The sequence below is a fragment of the Pecten maximus genome, chromosome 1 (assembly GCF_902652985.1).
Source record: "Pecten maximus chromosome 1, xPecMax1.1, whole genome shotgun sequence".
Lineage (NCBI taxonomy): Eukaryota > Metazoa > Mollusca > Bivalvia > Pectinida > Pectinidae > Pecten > Pecten maximus.
In genome coordinates, this window is record NC_047015.1 from 28,918,123 (window position 1) to 28,935,616 (window position 17,494).

Here is a 17,494-nt window from a genome sequence, read left to right on the forward strand (position 1 = left end):
CTCGCCTAGAATCAATCGAGTACACCTGTTTGTGGCGCTACCCGCCTGATAACATTGATCCAGGTAGCGAATACTTCTACTCTCCCGTTTAAATCTCCCGACCAACAATCATTGAGTCCATACATTGAGAACATTGGTCCACAATCGTCCGTCCTCACATAGCGTCTGCCTTATCTGCGTCCGTTCTTCATAACGATAGCACGGCGTGTGGCTACTAATTGTCAAATCTCCTACACTCGGCAGTATCGTATTCTTAACGGTTCCATGCGCTGTTAAATTATATTATTGTGACTTGTCGACATTGGAGAAGTATAACGGATATAACATTGACGACGTTAGAAGTTTTTAAATCAATTTCTCAAAATTAGCTTTGGTTTTCTCTCCTTCCGACCCCGTAAGCTTGATAATTTTCTGCGCGATCACTCCCGATATGGCAAGCGGACACCAGTTCTAATCAATTAGGAGAATAAATGTTTAGTATGCAACACGACTGACATACACTAGTCATCGGAATGTGTGGGTAGAACATATAAATCCGGGTGTAGTTTTTCTGATATGACAGAGATCGCATATAAGAGTACTCGCTGACTAGCGCTCTCGTTACAAAGTAGTCAACTATGGAGATTGAAATTGAGAATGACAGCATCCTTAGACATATCAAAATGTCTGTATCAAAGGATCGCTCACTAACTGTACTTCCTTTTGAATGTCCTTGTGAAGAGAACAGAGAGTTTCAATCCTCAAGAGATTAAACGCTAAATCCACCAGACATGTGGCATTGTTTACAGGAGATTAAACACTAAATCCACCCGACATGTTGTGACATTGTTTACACGAGATTAAACACTAAATCCACCAGACATGTTGTGTCATTGTTTACACGAGATTAAACACTAAATCCACCCGACATGTTGTGTCATTGTTTACATCGAGATCAAACACTAAATCCACCAGACATGTTGTGTCATTGTTTACACGAGATCAAACACTAAATCCACCCGCCATGTTGTGTCATTGTTTACATCGAGATCAAACACTAAATCCACCAGACATGTTGTGTCATTGTTTACACGAGATTAAACACTAAATCCACCCGACATGTTGTGTCATTGTTTACACGAGATCAAACACTAAATCCACCAGACATGTTGTGTCATTGTTTACACGAGATTAAACACTAAATCCACCCGACATGTTGTGTCATTGTTTACATCGAGATCAAACACTAAATCCACCAGACATGTTGTGTCATTGTTTACACGAGATTAAACACTAAATCCACCAGACATGTTGTGTCATTGTTTACACGAGATTAAACACTAAATCCACCAGACATGTTGTGTCATTGTTTACACGAGATTAAACACTAAATCCACCCGACATGTTGTGTCATTGTTTACACGAGATTAAACACTAAATCCACCAGACATGTTGTGTCATTGTTTACATCGAGATCAAACACTAAATCCACCAGACATGTTGTGTCATTGTTTACACGAGATTAAACACTAAATCCACCAGACATGCTGTGTCATTGTTTACACGAGATTAAACACTAAATCCACCAAACATGTTGTGTCATAGTGTACACGAGATTAAACACTAAATCCACCAGATATGTTGTGTCATTGTTTACAAGAAATTAATCACTAAATCCACCCGACATGTTGTGTCATTGTTTACACGAGATTAAACACTAAATCTACCATTGTTTACACGAGATTAAACACTAAATCTACCATTGTTTACACGAGATTAAACACTAAATCTACCAGACATGTTGTGACATTGTTTACACGAGATTAAACACAAAATCCACCAGATATGTTGTGTCATTGTTTACATGAGATTAAACACTAAATCCACCCGACATGTTGTGCCTTTGTTAACAAACAACAGAAAGTGGTGTCTTTGCAGCATTGTTTACTGTACATAACACATACATTGTACAACATAACAGTTTCACCAAGATAAATAAACTTTATAATCCCTCAATACAATCACATTTACTGTTGATTGCACCATGTCCAAAGTAGATAACAGACTACATGTGATATATAACATACTAATATATACATGCCAGTTTGAGCATTCATTTCTGTGATTCTTGCATCCAGCTAAAACATCATCTACCTTAATCACATCCAGGTAAAGCATTGTCCACCTGTGATGTCACATCCAGGTAAAGCATTGCCCACCTGTGATGATCACATTCAGGTAAAACATTGTCCACCTGTGATGATCATATTCAGGTAAAACATTGCCCACCTGTGATGATCACTTCCAGGTAAAACATTGCACACTTGTGATGATCACATTCAGGTAAAACATTTCACATCCGTGATGATCACATCCAGGTAAAACATTGCACACCTGTGATGATGATGACAGCCAGGTAAAACATTGCATGATGATCACATCCAGGTAAAACATTGCACACCTGTTATGATCACATCCAGGTAAAACATTGCACACCTGTTATGATCACATCCAGGTAAAACATTGCACACCTGTGATGATCACATTCAGACATTGCACACCTGTGATGTTCACATCCAGGTAAAACATTGTCGACCTGTGATGATCACATCAAGGTAAAACATTGCACACCTGTGATGATCACATCCAGGTAAAACATTGCACACCTGTGATGATGACAGCCAGATAAGCCTGTTTTCTATTTGTGACTATCACTTATGTGATTAGATGAGAAAGAACTTTCTAATTTATGAATAATTTTACTTAAGAATTAAAAAATTTAACATTTGATAGTCAGGCTATAAATTTCCTATCAGAGTGACATTTGGGTAAGTTATTTCACATCAATGTCTGTGATACAGGGTAGTTTAGGATAAACAAATACCTTATGTGTATGCTTTCTATGGAGTAAACGGTATAACTATAAATTCAACATGACTACTGTATATACATCATATAAGTTATAACACAACTTCTTGTCATAGTCAGCATAACATCCAAGCAAATCAACAATGATAGGTAAAATACTTTACCTGGATTTCATAAAAAATGAAACATAAATAAATCTATGATATTGTTTCTAATGAACAAAAAATTCTACAATATATCTCTAATAAAGCTTTCAAAACATCAACAACAGTATAGTAAAAATGTAGAGCATTTAAAAAAGTTAAAAAGAAAGCTCAAAATTAACACAAGAATTGTTAAGAAAATAAAGAAAAAAGAACAAACAGAAGCAAATAATGAGATAAATACTCCACAGATACAACACTAAGATATAAATATTATGTCCAAAACAGATCCCCACAGCTGGAACAATTACACTACACATGATCCAAGGGAGAGAATTGGAATGTAGGAACATGATACACCTGTAGCTAATTGTCTGTACAGTGAGTGAGAAAGGTTAAAGTCATGTTGATGCAAGTAGACTGTATGTTATTCCCTGTATCTTACTTGGTGGATTCAGGACACCAATAATAGCCCTCAAATCACAACCTTCCGTATACAATTTACTTAACAGGTGTCTTCGAATTCAAATAGTTTCGAGGGATCAAAAAAGATAAGATATACATATACACGGTGTATTTGTTCAAAGAATTCTGTATGTGATTGTAGGAAAGAGTTACAATTCAGAACTGTCTCTTTAAATACATTTAAATTGATTAATTAACACAGTTTTGTTAGCAGAAAAATCCACAGAAGGTAAGAAATGGAACAAAATATATACACTGTATCAGTAAATGAAATCTGAGACAATGGAAATGATGACGGTGTTATAACATGTAATAGGTATGGTGACGGTGTTATAACATGTAATAGGTTAGTTATTAACAAGTAACTTTGAAACAGTACTTGTATTCGTATTACCCACAGTTGTTACTGCCTAACATTCAATAGGGAGTAGAACTATTCTGAATTTCCCAGCCATGTAGTGATGCTAGGTGACCTAATTAGAATGAATGTATTAAATCATTTTTTGTTTTAAAAATACACCGAAAAATACACTGAAAAATAATGTCTCCATTAACAACAATATGGCTTTGTTAACCATTAGTTTGTGAACAGCTAGACTTTAGTACTACCTATTATTTTATCACCCCTTCAATTAACTTGAAAACATGATGCTCCTTAATACACATCCTCCAACGCCCGACTATGAGAGTAGAATCTTACCCCATCTCCACTCCAACAGATTACAAATCTCATACATAAAAATAATGATTACAATATGAAACAGAAAACACGATGAAGACAGAAGAAATGACTTAACCAACACGTCCTTGTTATTACCACAACCCTATCTAGGTCTAATGCCACTGATAACATATCACTTATTGATGGATGTACAGTGCAAAGATACTGAAATATTGCCGATCTACTTGTCAGTTCAATCGAGGAATACTTTTAAATGGCCTTGTACATGTATGTATAGTGGGATACAGTTGACAACATTATACACTCTACCTGCAAGTCAAACATATATCATCTACATTGTAGATATACAGTTTAAATTACAAATGTACATGTACATCCAAATTCATTTCAGTTTTTTTTCCCCCAAAAAATATCACTTATGGATCTATATTTGGAAATTCATTATTTTTCATTACTCCTGAATTATTTAAGTAATTAGTATTACTATAAGACATCAAAAATAATGAAGACAATGATGTACATTATATATCTGCGTGTGGCCATGTCTAATGAGGAAATAGATCCCAAGAAAGACAACTCTCTTGCGTTTTGAAACATTTTCAGTACTAGTTGTGATAAATTCTAAACACATACTTGCTGTAGTCATAGTTTTCTGATTTTGATACTTGTCCTCTCACATATGAAATAATATCCACAGAGGGTATACAGTTGATGAGTGTGACACAGGTCAATATGTGTTTTGTGAGACCAGAAGACTAAATGTTAGCAGAGTATATTGGTCAAGAGTAACATTTTCGGTAATGGTCCAACATCTATTGCTTCAATCCCTATCTTAATCACAGATCAATAAACAGTGCTTGAGTACATACAGCAACCAATGTTAAAGGCATATTATACACAAGTTAGGATAAATATATATATGTAGAAACATCTGCGTATGTTCTTGTGGAAATTATACACATCAATTAACCATATAAACATGATCTTTGATTTATGGAAATTCTTTATAGATTTACAAACGATCCCATGGATCTGATTATGTTATACAAATGTATACCCTTGCGTAGATTTTCTCTGCTTCACAGATCTGCTTTAATAATGCTCATCATTGATGAGAACAATGAAGCCCTTCCCAAACCAGTTTTCTGTACCAGATATGTTTTTATACCCTTCCCAAACCAGTTTTCTGTACCAGAGATATATAATATACTTTTCCCATGCCAGTTTTCTGTACCAGATATGTTTTTATACTCTTCCCAAACCAGTTTTCTGTACCAGAGATATATTTGTAAACCCTTCCTTTCTAACCAAAGATAAATAATCCTATACTGAGTACATTCAAATTTGTTTGCCTTATCGCTCCTGCCTAAAAATCATTATAAAACAAGATGAAGTGTTACATTGTTAAATTTTGATATTTTTTTTTTGGCTTCAAATTATCAAATCCATGGACATTGGCCATTTGAATTTACATTGCAAATATCGGAGTACATTGTTTAACAATGAATTTAAAGCTATCCCTAATAGACGTTGGATATCAATTACCATTGTCTACTACTGACAGAGTTCTATTTTCTCAGGAAAGTTGACTGACTTTGAGCTTAACTACATTGTAGTACCAGTAAAACTTGTCAGATACATTTTCTGGCTGAAAATGCCAGTAATCTGGTCAATTACGAAGAAGGACACTGGATAAGAAACTTTTTCAGTGCTATCAATATATTGATAAAAAGGTATATATCAGTGATGATGTTTTAGTTGTACATCATACATCATCCTCGATACTCCAGGTGTTAAGACAACATGCATGGAGCATCGTGGATGATTGTACATATAGAATGTGTCCTTTTCTCAGTTGATATTCACATCCAATATAGCTTACAAGAAGTGCCTATGAAAGGGCAAAAAAGGTAACAATAATAATTTCTAGAGGGGCACTAATCATTTTTTGAGATTTTCTCAAATTCTGCATGGGAAGATGAATTCCGTAGATAAAGGATGTCTTGTTGGTGTTTGGTGGTGTGGAATCTCAAACTCTCTGGATTTCAAACAACTTCACATTTGTGTCGTACCACACTGGTGGGTCCACATTCCTGGAAAACAAGATTGCTTAAATGTTAACTAACATAGCAATCTGGTAATACCTTTAATACCAATACTCAGACCTTCTTATTATTTGTTAATGAGGAATAAGCAAAGTGTAGCATATACATCCTCAGACAGGGAACTCTACCCTCTATAATTGATAGCAGGAGGTCTGTTTAAAATGTATCGCTAGTTATCTTATATTATACCGATACAAGTGTAAATCATGGGTGTCTGTGCAATAGTCCAGAATATTTGACACGAGGTACTGGTAATCAGCCTCGTGCAATATAACATCGGTCAATTACCAGTACCGAGGGTCAAATATTCTGGACTATTCCACAGACACCCATGATACACTTGTTATACTACATAATCACTAAAACACAGTTATAATAACTGCCATCTCAACTTTCCTGTAGGCCTAGAAGTCACCATGACTGTCGTGGGCAGTGTTGACATCTGAGTTGACTTAGACGTTTGAAAGGGAAGGATGAAATTCCGAAACGTCACAGGTGTTCAATAGTTCGCACGTGACCAAATTCCAAAGCGTCATAGGTGTTCAATAGTTTGCATGTGGTCGTGCAATAGTCATTTTAGCCGTGCAATAGTTCAAAATACAGCCTACGTGTATAGTTAAGGAAATCAAATGAACTATGTAATAAAAAATTAATAGTGGAACACAGGATCACTTTGGTGTTTGTACACATCTCGATGACCAGGGGCCTGTTAAGCAGACAAACTGGTTTGTCCATTTCTTAATTGTAACATTTCAGGCATAAATCTTGACGGACCTGCAGATATTAAGAAAGCCTTAGCCAAGGCTCATCCAAACATAAAATCACTAGGTCCGTCATTATTTCAAAATCAAACAACTCTGGTCCAACTGGTGATAAATGAAGCCAAGGTTGTTCTGAGAGTGCATTTGATACAGAACACACAGCAAAGGATGGCAAACACACAACAGAATTATATTGCTTTATTTTGTTGGTTTTTGTCTTCCATAGACAGTGAAGGGTGAGGTATAGAATTTGGTAATAATGTACCTAAGATAAATGACGCCCATGGCCATGGTGAGGTATAGAATTTGGTGATTACTTACCCAAGATACATGACGCCCCACGGTGAAGTAAAGAATTTGGTGATTACTTACCCAAGATACATGACGCCCCACGGTGAGGTAAAGAATTTGGTGATTACTTACCTAAGATATATGACGCCCCACGGTGAGGTATAGAATTTGGTGATTACTTACCCAAGATATGCGACGCCCCATGGTGAGGTATAGAATTTGGTGATTACTTACCCAAGATAAACGACACCCTACGGTGAGGTATAGAATTTGGTGATTACTTACCTGAGATATACGACGCCCCACGGTGAGGTATAGAATTTGGTGATTACTTACCTAGATATATATATATGATGCCCCACGGTGAGGTATAGAATTTGGTGATTACTTACCCAAGATAAACGACACCCTACGGTGAGGTATAGAATTTGGTGATTACTTACCTGAGATATACGACGCCCCACGGTGAGGTATAGAATTTAGTGATTACTTACCTAGATATATATATGATGCCCCACGGTGAGGTATAGAATTTGGTGATTACTTACCTAAGGTATATATATGACGCCCCACGGTGAGGTATAGAATTTGGTGATTACTTACCTAAGATATATGACACCCCACAGGTATGTACGGAACCACATGGTGGTGCCACTGTTTGCCTGGTACTTTCGGATAAGTATGGGATGTGGTACAGGTAGAAGGCCCACCAATGTACCATGCTGGAGGAACTTCAGGATCTCGCTCTCATCCGTCAGACCTCTGTAATAGAGAAAAACAGGCACATTGGTATAATTATGTTAGCTATCAGTGACAAGGACATTTCACACAGGCTTATCTGAAACATTTTTCATTAATTTATAGTATAATGCACTCTGAATAAACTAAACAGAGATAAACAACACCATGAAACTAAGGAAATTCTAAATTTGAAAAGTGTATGAACTAGAAATGTTAATAGCATGGACAGTGTTTGTATACTGAAAATGTTAATATCATGGAAAGTGTATGCACTAGAAATATTAACATCAGGGAAACTGTGTGTAACGAAAATGCTAATATCAAGGAAACTGTATGTACTAGAAATGTCAATATCACGAAAACTGTATGTACTGGAAATGTCAATACAGCTTTATCACGAAAACTGTATGTACTGTATGTACTGAAAATGTCAATATCACGAAAACTGTATGTACTGGAAATATTAATATCATGGAAACATACCTGCCAACATTTTGGAAATCTCAAAGTGAGTGAGTTACATTTTTGACCAGACAAAACTAAGGGGCGATAATTTGCTACAGGAAAATAACTTCCCTGCCCCAACACTTCCCTCCCTAACTTAAACAAAAAAAAGACTTATTTATTCAAGTTTGGAAAGTAAATTATATAAAGCAGCCAGTAACAAAAAATATATATACAAAATTATTTTATTTCTGAGAATTATTTATCATAACTCACCAATTAAGCTGTCATATATGACTAAAATTATTACTTAGATATGTTATAAAAAGTATGTTGTAAACTAATTAAGATACTTCATGTCTGTCGTGAGTGAATGCAAATTATCAGAATATCATACACCAGCAAGCTTTTTATCAGTAAACTTAAAAATAAAATGTCTAAAATGCTCCAATATATATCTGGAGTACTATATAATTTCTTTATTAAGTTTTAAATGTTTCTGCTGATTTAAAAAAATAAAGGGCTGTACTAGGCGTAGTTGGCATACTCAGTGATTGGTAGGTGGGGACTGAGGCTTAATTTCTTAGTTTTAAAATGACAGTATTAAGCTAAAGAAAGTTTGTATTTGTGTACATGTTTTTGTCTTTCAAAATGTTAATTTGGAAAGTTTATTTCTGCCAAATGAGGTCCCGGCAAATTGCTACTTTGGTGATTGACATGACATGATTACCGGCAGCCAGGCCTTTGGTTTAAATGGTCGCTATTGGGAATTTATTTGTTTCCGTAATTATTTAAAGATCACCCAATGTTTAAATGTAGGTAGCATTTCAATAAATAATCTGTCACATTAGATACTCTGTTGATAACATTGCCAGTGTTATTTTCACTTTCTCTGACCGAACCCATATACAAGCTTTTAATCAACCATGATTCACCTGCTACGAAACCATCACCATGCGTCCTCAGCTTAATTGGTTTTAATTAATTGTTTATTTATCGGGTACTGTCACCCTTGCAGTAAGTGAAGTGTTCAAATTTTGTTATGGTCTGTGAGCAGGTCATTAACTGACCAATGCCCCACATATATGCCTCTCATAGGCCTAGGAGAAACTAACAAGATAAATAGGGGCTCCATATTGGGTTATCAAGACAGATTCACTAAAATTGGGAGAATACCCTATTTTTTATCAATATGATTGGGAGACATGTCAGGGAGCCTGAAATCGTGAAACTCCTGACTGAATGGAGAAAGTTGGCAAGTATGTCCAGTAAAGTTATGTACTGGAAATGTTTATATCAATAATTACTTATTTATACAGATATTATCTACCCATATTCCTAACTCTTGATAAGTATAAATACAGGTGTACCTATATGTACTTACTTGTCTATGCAGATCTTCTCTACCTGTGGGACCAACACCTGTAACATCCTCATTATAGTCTGTAGAGGTAATTTCTGTTTCCATGACATCACCTACACAAAAAAAACAAATTCTCCATTACTACAGCCAAGAGTGTTTCAATGCCAACAAAGATAAGAATGGGTGGTTGTTCATTGCACTAAAAGTTATATAAACCTATATTTGGTCCTCATTGTGTTGCTATCTTATCAAAATACACATGTCTCTGAGATAATACTTACCCAGTCAGGTGTGGCTACCCAGGCCCCCGGGCTGGTAGTGGAGGATGTCCTTACCATGGGGGTACGTGCCCCAGCATCTGAGCCTGCCGTGGAGTGGGTGGGACTTGTTGGGGTACTGGGCTGTAAAATCAATTTTTTTTCTTAGAACTTATTTTGATGGCTGTAGCAGCTAGGATACCAACTCAAATGTACTTAATATATGTTTTTGTTTTACAGAATCCGTGGTGCTATGTAAATACACTGTGTTTAGTAGATTAGATAAATATTCAAGCTAGAAATCAAATATACAAATAGTTTCAATCAACAACAGAACACTGACCAAGCTTTTGGTCTTTGTGGCCTTGGGTTCATTACTGCCTTCAGCCCCTTTCTCTGTCTCCCCGTCGGTGGGGTCCTGGATCTCATTAGGAGGCTGGACATTGTGTGTTCCACTTGACTTTGCCAGCTCCTTCAAGGTGGGGTCAGCATTACATTCATCAGGGGCTGCTCTCTCTGTCATCTTGTCTATACCTACAGGATTTTATTACATTTTTACCAGTGAAATATCAAAAATTATTCATTCTAGTGAAAAATATCACTTTTGCTGATTTGACCAATCAAATTAATGATTAGGAAATACCAAAATGATTGACCAATCAGAAAGCCCGACATATATGTCAGCACCTAGACAGGGGGAACTACTTTTTTTGCTAACAAATTTTCGCTGTAGGCCTAGTTAGCATACGGGGTAGGTTTTTCGTTGATAAAAAATGTAATAAACAGAATATCTAACAGTGTCTTCAGTAATACCAAATATATTTCACTCGTGTGGCTATTATTTTGATATTGTTCACTCGTGCTGCGTACTCGTGAAAAATATCAAAATATTAGCCCCACTTGTGAAATATATTTGGTATTACTGAAGACACTGTTAGATATCCTCTATATATCCGGTCAATATCCAACAAGTAACTCTAGTCTATACCTACAGGATTATATCCGGTCAATATCCAACAAGTAACTCTAGAGTGTTTAAGATAACCACACAGCAGCATTTTACAAGGAGTTGTCTCCCTTGCATACACAGCTATGTGTCAATGGGTAAAGGCCAATATTTACAAAACCAAAACTTTACCCGAACAGGTATTCTTCCTCCAGAAAGACTCTTTAGTTATAAAACATGAATTTAGTCTTCATTTTGATTAAATGTGAATCTTCAATTAAGGTTACCTGTTGCTCTTATTTTCTGTATATCAAAAAAAAAAAAAAAATTATAAATATACAGAAACTATTTATGGTGAAAAAATAACTGGAATTAGGTCTAATCCAATAAAGAGTGTAAGAATTAAATGTGTGATTCGACTTGCTTGTGACATTGACCACACATCTAATACTGAGGTTAGATAAGCTGATCCTACATACGAGGTGTGGCAGCTAGGGAGGTTTTCAGAGTGCCTGGCTCCGCCTCTGTAGCAGGTATGGAGCCCTCCATCAGGGGCAGCTCTTCCTTTGTGTCCGGGGTCAGCTGGGTGAATTTCTTGCCCCTTTTTGTGAGAGCCTTAGCTATGGCCGAGTGTTCGGTGGGCAGGTTGGCAAGCTGATGGAACACATTCCTCTTACGAATAATGGTGTACACCAAATTACTGTTTCCTGTCCAAAACAGAAACAAACTTATTGATGAAAGGATTTTAATAATGTATCCAGAACAATGTTTTATCTTATGGAATAATTTGCTTGGAGACAAGTCTGCATTCTTAATTGTCCTTTCCTGAAAATGAATCCAATCTATTATGATGTTTTCCTATTAATGATTGTAGCTCATTCCTGAATGAGTTAATTTTTATGAAATTTACTTTTTGAAAATAAACACAGCATGGTTTTCCTCTTCATAGAGAACTCACCATCAAATTGGTACTGTATGATGTTATTGAAGACCTCCAGAAGGAAGAAAACAAGATGGTGGTTTGTAGGACTAGCATACAGGAACCATGGGGTGCTGAAGGCCTGTCAAAACAGTAAAATGTTACAATCATTACTTAAACACTGTACACATAGTAAGTACACTCATACTGTAGTACTCCACTAGAGTGTAAATATTATAAGGCACTCATAATTTAATGCTGTTGTTTGAAATTTGGTGACAATCAAACTCAATTTGCTGTATAAAATGTAGCATGTAAAGTCATTTAGAATGTTGGTGTTGCACTGCTATTCGTTCTTTCTTATAAAATCTTGAAATTCCTGAAGAAGATGTCCGTTTTTGCTATTTGATATCATATAAATATGTCTAACTTCTCCAACTGTATAGTGGGTTATCTACACGAGTGTAAATTTTAGCGTTTTGATGTCAAACTTGTAAAAACGCAAGAAATAACAAAAAATGGATAAAAACTGTAAGAATAGATCAATAAAGATATTTTTTTGCCTACAGAAAAATAGACAACCTGATTTGGAATACCTGTCAATTTCTTTGTGAGAGGTACAAAGAATGTTAAAGTCTTACCTCCAGTAAGTGTAGAAGCTTGGTACTGGCAACCATTGACAATGTTTTTAGATATGGTGACACTGAAATAGTAAATCTTCATTAAGCTCCAGTAGCAACAATCTGTTTCATTTTCCCAAATCTAACACAGAATAAACTTCTTTCATTTGAATATATTTCTAAATAAATGCAAAGTGAGCAGGCAATCACAAAGATACACTGTATACCCCTATCCCCTCTCATCAATAAAGTGTGACCTTTGGCCTTTAACCTTGACCCATTACCACCGATATCTAATCAGCTGTACATAGAATTTCATACTGTGATGTTGCTGTGTAAATATGAAAAAGAATTGATAAATTCTGTCCATGGGTTCATGAGATATTGTGTACACATTATCGTATATATTTTTTTAATTTCAAACATGGCCAAGTGTGACCTTCGACTTTAAACCATGGATGATAACACCGAAGTCTGATCAGGTGTAGACCTAGATGGTGTGAGGCTATGGTGTAAATATTTATTAAATCATTCATAATAAAATAGCACAACTGTTATCAAAGCATACACATACCATTTACAATGATGGTAAGTAGACAATCAAATAGAGGCTGCAGTCTTTGGTGGCCAGTTGTGATGATTTTATGGAAAACCTGAAATACAAGCCAGAACAATGGATTTACACAGGTTAAATACTGTAACGAGGCTGTTGGTTATAATTTTATAACAAGATACATCATCTGTCTTTGTCAGCTTTCATAAGTAGATCTAGATCTTGAGCCATAACTTCTGTCTTAAAAAAAAATATATATATATATGGTATATATAATAAATAGCTAGATCTGTTCAAATCCTTCTAATTTAATCAAGTCAGCTTCAGCTCTGGCTTCTTTAGAAGAATTTGAACAAAACTAGCTGTTTATATGTTTACAGGTAAATGATGCATGTCACGATGAGGTTACTTAATACAGATATCACCAGAATTACATATAAAAGTGTAACAGTGATCCTTTGTTACTACCATCAGGATCAGACAGGCCCACATCACCTACTTTATTAACAACTCATTAGTAAGCCTGTTATCACAGCTATCACACATGTCATGAGGGCAGGTAATGTACACCATAATAAAACTACATAGTTAACTACATAATACAAAACTACATCCTCAACTACACAAGGCAGTACTGCTGCAAACTATCCACACACATAGCTGTCTCTGTCCTTTTTAAAATGTAGGTGCATCACATTTTAAACTGGAAATCACTTTGAAATAACTAAATTTGGAAAGTGAAAAATTATTTCTTATACCCTCCATCAAAACAATAATAATCACTGAATTTGTGTAAGAAGTCATCTGATAATGGTACAAAATTCCATTAAAAGACCAGGCTCAACATATCATTATACATGGTATGTAACAATCATTATAATCTCATTTAGATAAGGACAAGCACAGAGATAATAGGTATGTTGGGTATATACTTACAATGATGAGAAAGTCAGCATGTGTCCCTGTAAACACCGGAATATCCATCGGCACTCGTACAGTGTAAGGTTTGTTTAGTCGCACCCCAAAGTTCCTCTCCCCACTCAGAAGTAGCAGGATGAACACACCAATATGCATCAATCCAACACGAGCTGAGATTAGAAATAGGGAAATTATAATTTCTGGAATGTGTCTGATTTACAAACCATATTTACAAACCATATAACATCACTTGGTCTATACTGTCCCCTGTTGTATTGTAGTTACTTCTCCAATAAATGGGTAATGTAGCTCAATTCTGTGATGAGGTTTGTGTCAATTAAATAACACAGTTTTCAATGTAATTCGTTCATTATACCTTCATTTCTTAAAAAACATAACTTAAATGTCAATATATTACCCAGCACAACACTTAAACAACACTTAATTCATGTTATCTTTTCACTACAGAGGTCACTTATTATTGATATAAAAGTGAATAAAGAGGTAAACCTTAACCTAGTAATTAAGGAAGTCAACATACTGTAGATAAAAAGTGCCGGGAAAATTGTAATATGAACACAACTACCAAAGAAGGTTAAGGGACTGGGAGTATAAGTCCTGTGTATGATTGTAACCAGTTAGGACCGAGTTATCTTGGGCAGAAATATTTAAATAAATGTGAAAACCATCCAACTACCAAGAGGACCAAGCAGGATGACTAACTGCTCTGTCATAGTACTAGTATTCTACTGTAAACCTCGTCAATCAAAGAAAAATGTTACAATTACCAGCACTTGTCATACTGAAGAGCAATCTTGTATCACATTTTCTTGGAATATCCCATGAAACTTTCACATAGAAAAAAATTGTTCCAGTCAATTTTGCTGTGTTGAAATCTTCACATCTTCCTCCAAACATTTACTTAATTTTGTTAAATAAAAGAGCAATTCACAATCTTTTATTACTTTTTTATATAAACTCTGGATTCAGTAGTAAAATGCAGTATTTTAAAAGTCTCATTACAGATTCAATGTTTTTACTAAAAGGAAACCAGACAGATATGACACACATTAGTACACAACACTGCACCCATTCAATATGTCTTCAAACTGGTAAATGTGATCACAAGATAGGCTCTTACCAGACAACGCTGAAAAGTTATACAAAACAATATCACTGACAAATACATATCATATGTAACTAGTTTATAAAAGTTGGGGAGTAATCGTACAGTAATAGTTGTATAGTAATTGTACTGTAACAGTTGTACAATAATTGTACAGTAACAGTTGTATAGTAATTGTACAGTAATAGTTGTATAGTAATCGTACAGTAACAGTATTGTATAGTAATTGTACAGTAATAATTGTATAGTAATTGTACAGTAACAGTTGTATAGTAATTGTACAGTAATAGTTGTATAGTAATTGAACAGTAACAGTTGTACAGTAATAGTTGTATAGTATTTGTACGGTAATAGTTGTATAGTAATTGTACAGTAATAGTTGTATAGTAATTGTACAGTAATAGTTGTATAGTAATTGTACTGTAACAGTTGTACAGTAATAGTTGTATAGTATTTGTACAGTAATAGTTGTACAGTAATTACTCCCTTATTTGGGTCAAGAAAATAAGAAAAATTGCTTACTGAACCAACTTTGAAGTGTAATATTTAATTTTTTGAACAATACTGGATATGGGGTAAATGCCTATATTGCAATACCAGTCTGTGTATAATACAGATTAAGCATAAAATCAATAGGAAGTTTTGCATCAAAGTAATAATGCACCATGAATACTGCTAAATAGCGTTCAAATATTGAACATATTGGCCTTTATTGCATTTTTTAAGACAATATAAAATATATAAATATAATGATCATTAATATTAATACTAGCTGAGTATAAAAGCATTATAATATGGTGCATGTATTCAATTTTCTTAATAAGAGGTTTTGCTTTTATGCAATGAAATTTATTAACCTTTTAATTTGGAACCGTTCCCAAGTCCATACTTTATAAGCTATTAATTGATTTGCCACGGTAAAATAAATACTAACAGAAACATTAAATAGTTGTAATATCAATATCACTACACTGTGAAGTGTAAGGAGAGTGTCTGTTTACTGGTATGATAGTATGTTAAAATCAGATGAACATGTATCAGAGACTTGTAAAAATCCTCCAGACAACTTGCTTAGGCAAATTTTTAACCAAACATGAAGGCACACATATTATATATTAATGTTTTATATCATCAAGCTAACTATTGCCCTTTAGCTTGACATTCCTACAGCCAACAAAATGGAAAAAATACAGGAAAGGGCGTTCATGTTTATTACTGAAGATTATACTACCCCAGTTATGGACCTTAGGTATATAAGTCCTTGATTAATCTTGTCTGATCTAATTAATTATAAAGTTTCTAATTATAATTCCAGGCATGGTAAACAAGCCAGTGTACCTAGAGTAAGCACTACAAGTTTGGTCTATAATCCTTCAAGAACAAAGCCACCTAGGTATGGCACAATCTCCTAATGATATCAGAGAGGCTGATAATTATAATATCTCCTAATGATATCAGAGAGGCTGATAATTATAGTATCTCCTAATGATATCAGGGAGGCTGATAATTATAGTACCTCCTAATGATATCAGAGAGGCTGATAATTATAGTATCGCCTAATGATATCAGAGAGGCTGATAATTATTGTATCTCCTAATGATATCAGAGAGGCTGATAATTATAGTATCTCCTAATGATATCAGAGAGGCTGATAATTATAGTATCTCCTTATGATATCAGAGAGGCTGATAATTATAGTACCTCCTAATGATATCAGAGAGGCTGATAATTATAGTATCTCCTAATGATATCAGAGAGGCTGATAATTATAGTATCTCCTAACGATATCAGAGAGGCTGATAATTATAGTATCTCCTAATGATATCAGAGGCTGATAATTATTGTATCTCCTAATGATATCAGAGAGGCTGATAATTATAGTATCTCCCAATGATATCAGGCTGATAATTATAGTATCTCCTAATGATATCAGGCTGATAATTATAGTATCTCCTAACGATATCAGAGAGGCTGATAATTATAGTATCTCCTAATGATATCAGAGAGGCTGATAATTATAGTATCTCCTAATGATATCAGAGGCTGATAATTATTGTATCTCCTAATGATATCAGAGAGGCTGATAATTATAGTATCTCCTTATGATATCAGAGAGGCTGATAATTATAGTATCTCCTAATGATATCAGAGGCTGATAATTATTGTATCTCCTAATGATATCAGAGAGGCTGATAATTATAGTATCTCCTAATGATATCAGAGAGGCTGATAATTATAGTATCTCCTAATGATATCAGAGGCTGATAATTATTGTATCTCCTAATGATATCAGAGAGGCTGATAATTATAGTA

The 17,494-nt window shown here is 34.8% G+C and overlaps 1 protein-coding gene across 2 annotated transcripts in view; it reads right to left on the reverse strand.

The window, feature by feature from the left end:
* Positions 1–1,906: 1,906 nt before the first annotated feature.
* LOC117329598 (protein HID1-like) overlaps positions 1,907–17,494 on the reverse strand; it is a 37,675-nt gene continuing 22,087 nt past the window's right edge. Inside the window, exons 12-22 of one of the 2 annotated variants that reach the window (XR_004533237.1) lie at positions 14,074–14,225; positions 13,159–13,237; positions 12,606–12,667; positions 12,004–12,106; positions 11,525–11,752; positions 10,443–10,633; positions 10,124–10,243; positions 9,864–9,955; positions 7,898–8,056; positions 2,646–6,230; positions 1,907–2,510 (exon numbers count right to left, since the gene is read on the reverse strand). Coding sequence is in view for 1 of the 2 variants with exons in the window: in XM_033887616.1 (XP_033743507.1) it covers positions 6,167–6,230; positions 7,898–8,056; positions 9,864–9,955; positions 10,124–10,243; positions 10,443–10,633; positions 11,525–11,752; positions 12,004–12,106; positions 12,606–12,667; positions 13,159–13,237; positions 14,074–14,225 (1,250 nt within the window). In the remaining variant the exon portion in view is untranslated. Of the gene's footprint in view, positions 6,231–7,897; positions 8,057–9,863; positions 9,956–10,123; positions 10,244–10,442; positions 10,634–11,524; positions 11,753–12,003; positions 12,107–12,605; positions 12,668–13,158; positions 13,238–14,073; positions 14,226–17,494 lie in introns of both variants that reach the window. The other variant, XM_033887616.1, reaches the window with a different exon arrangement.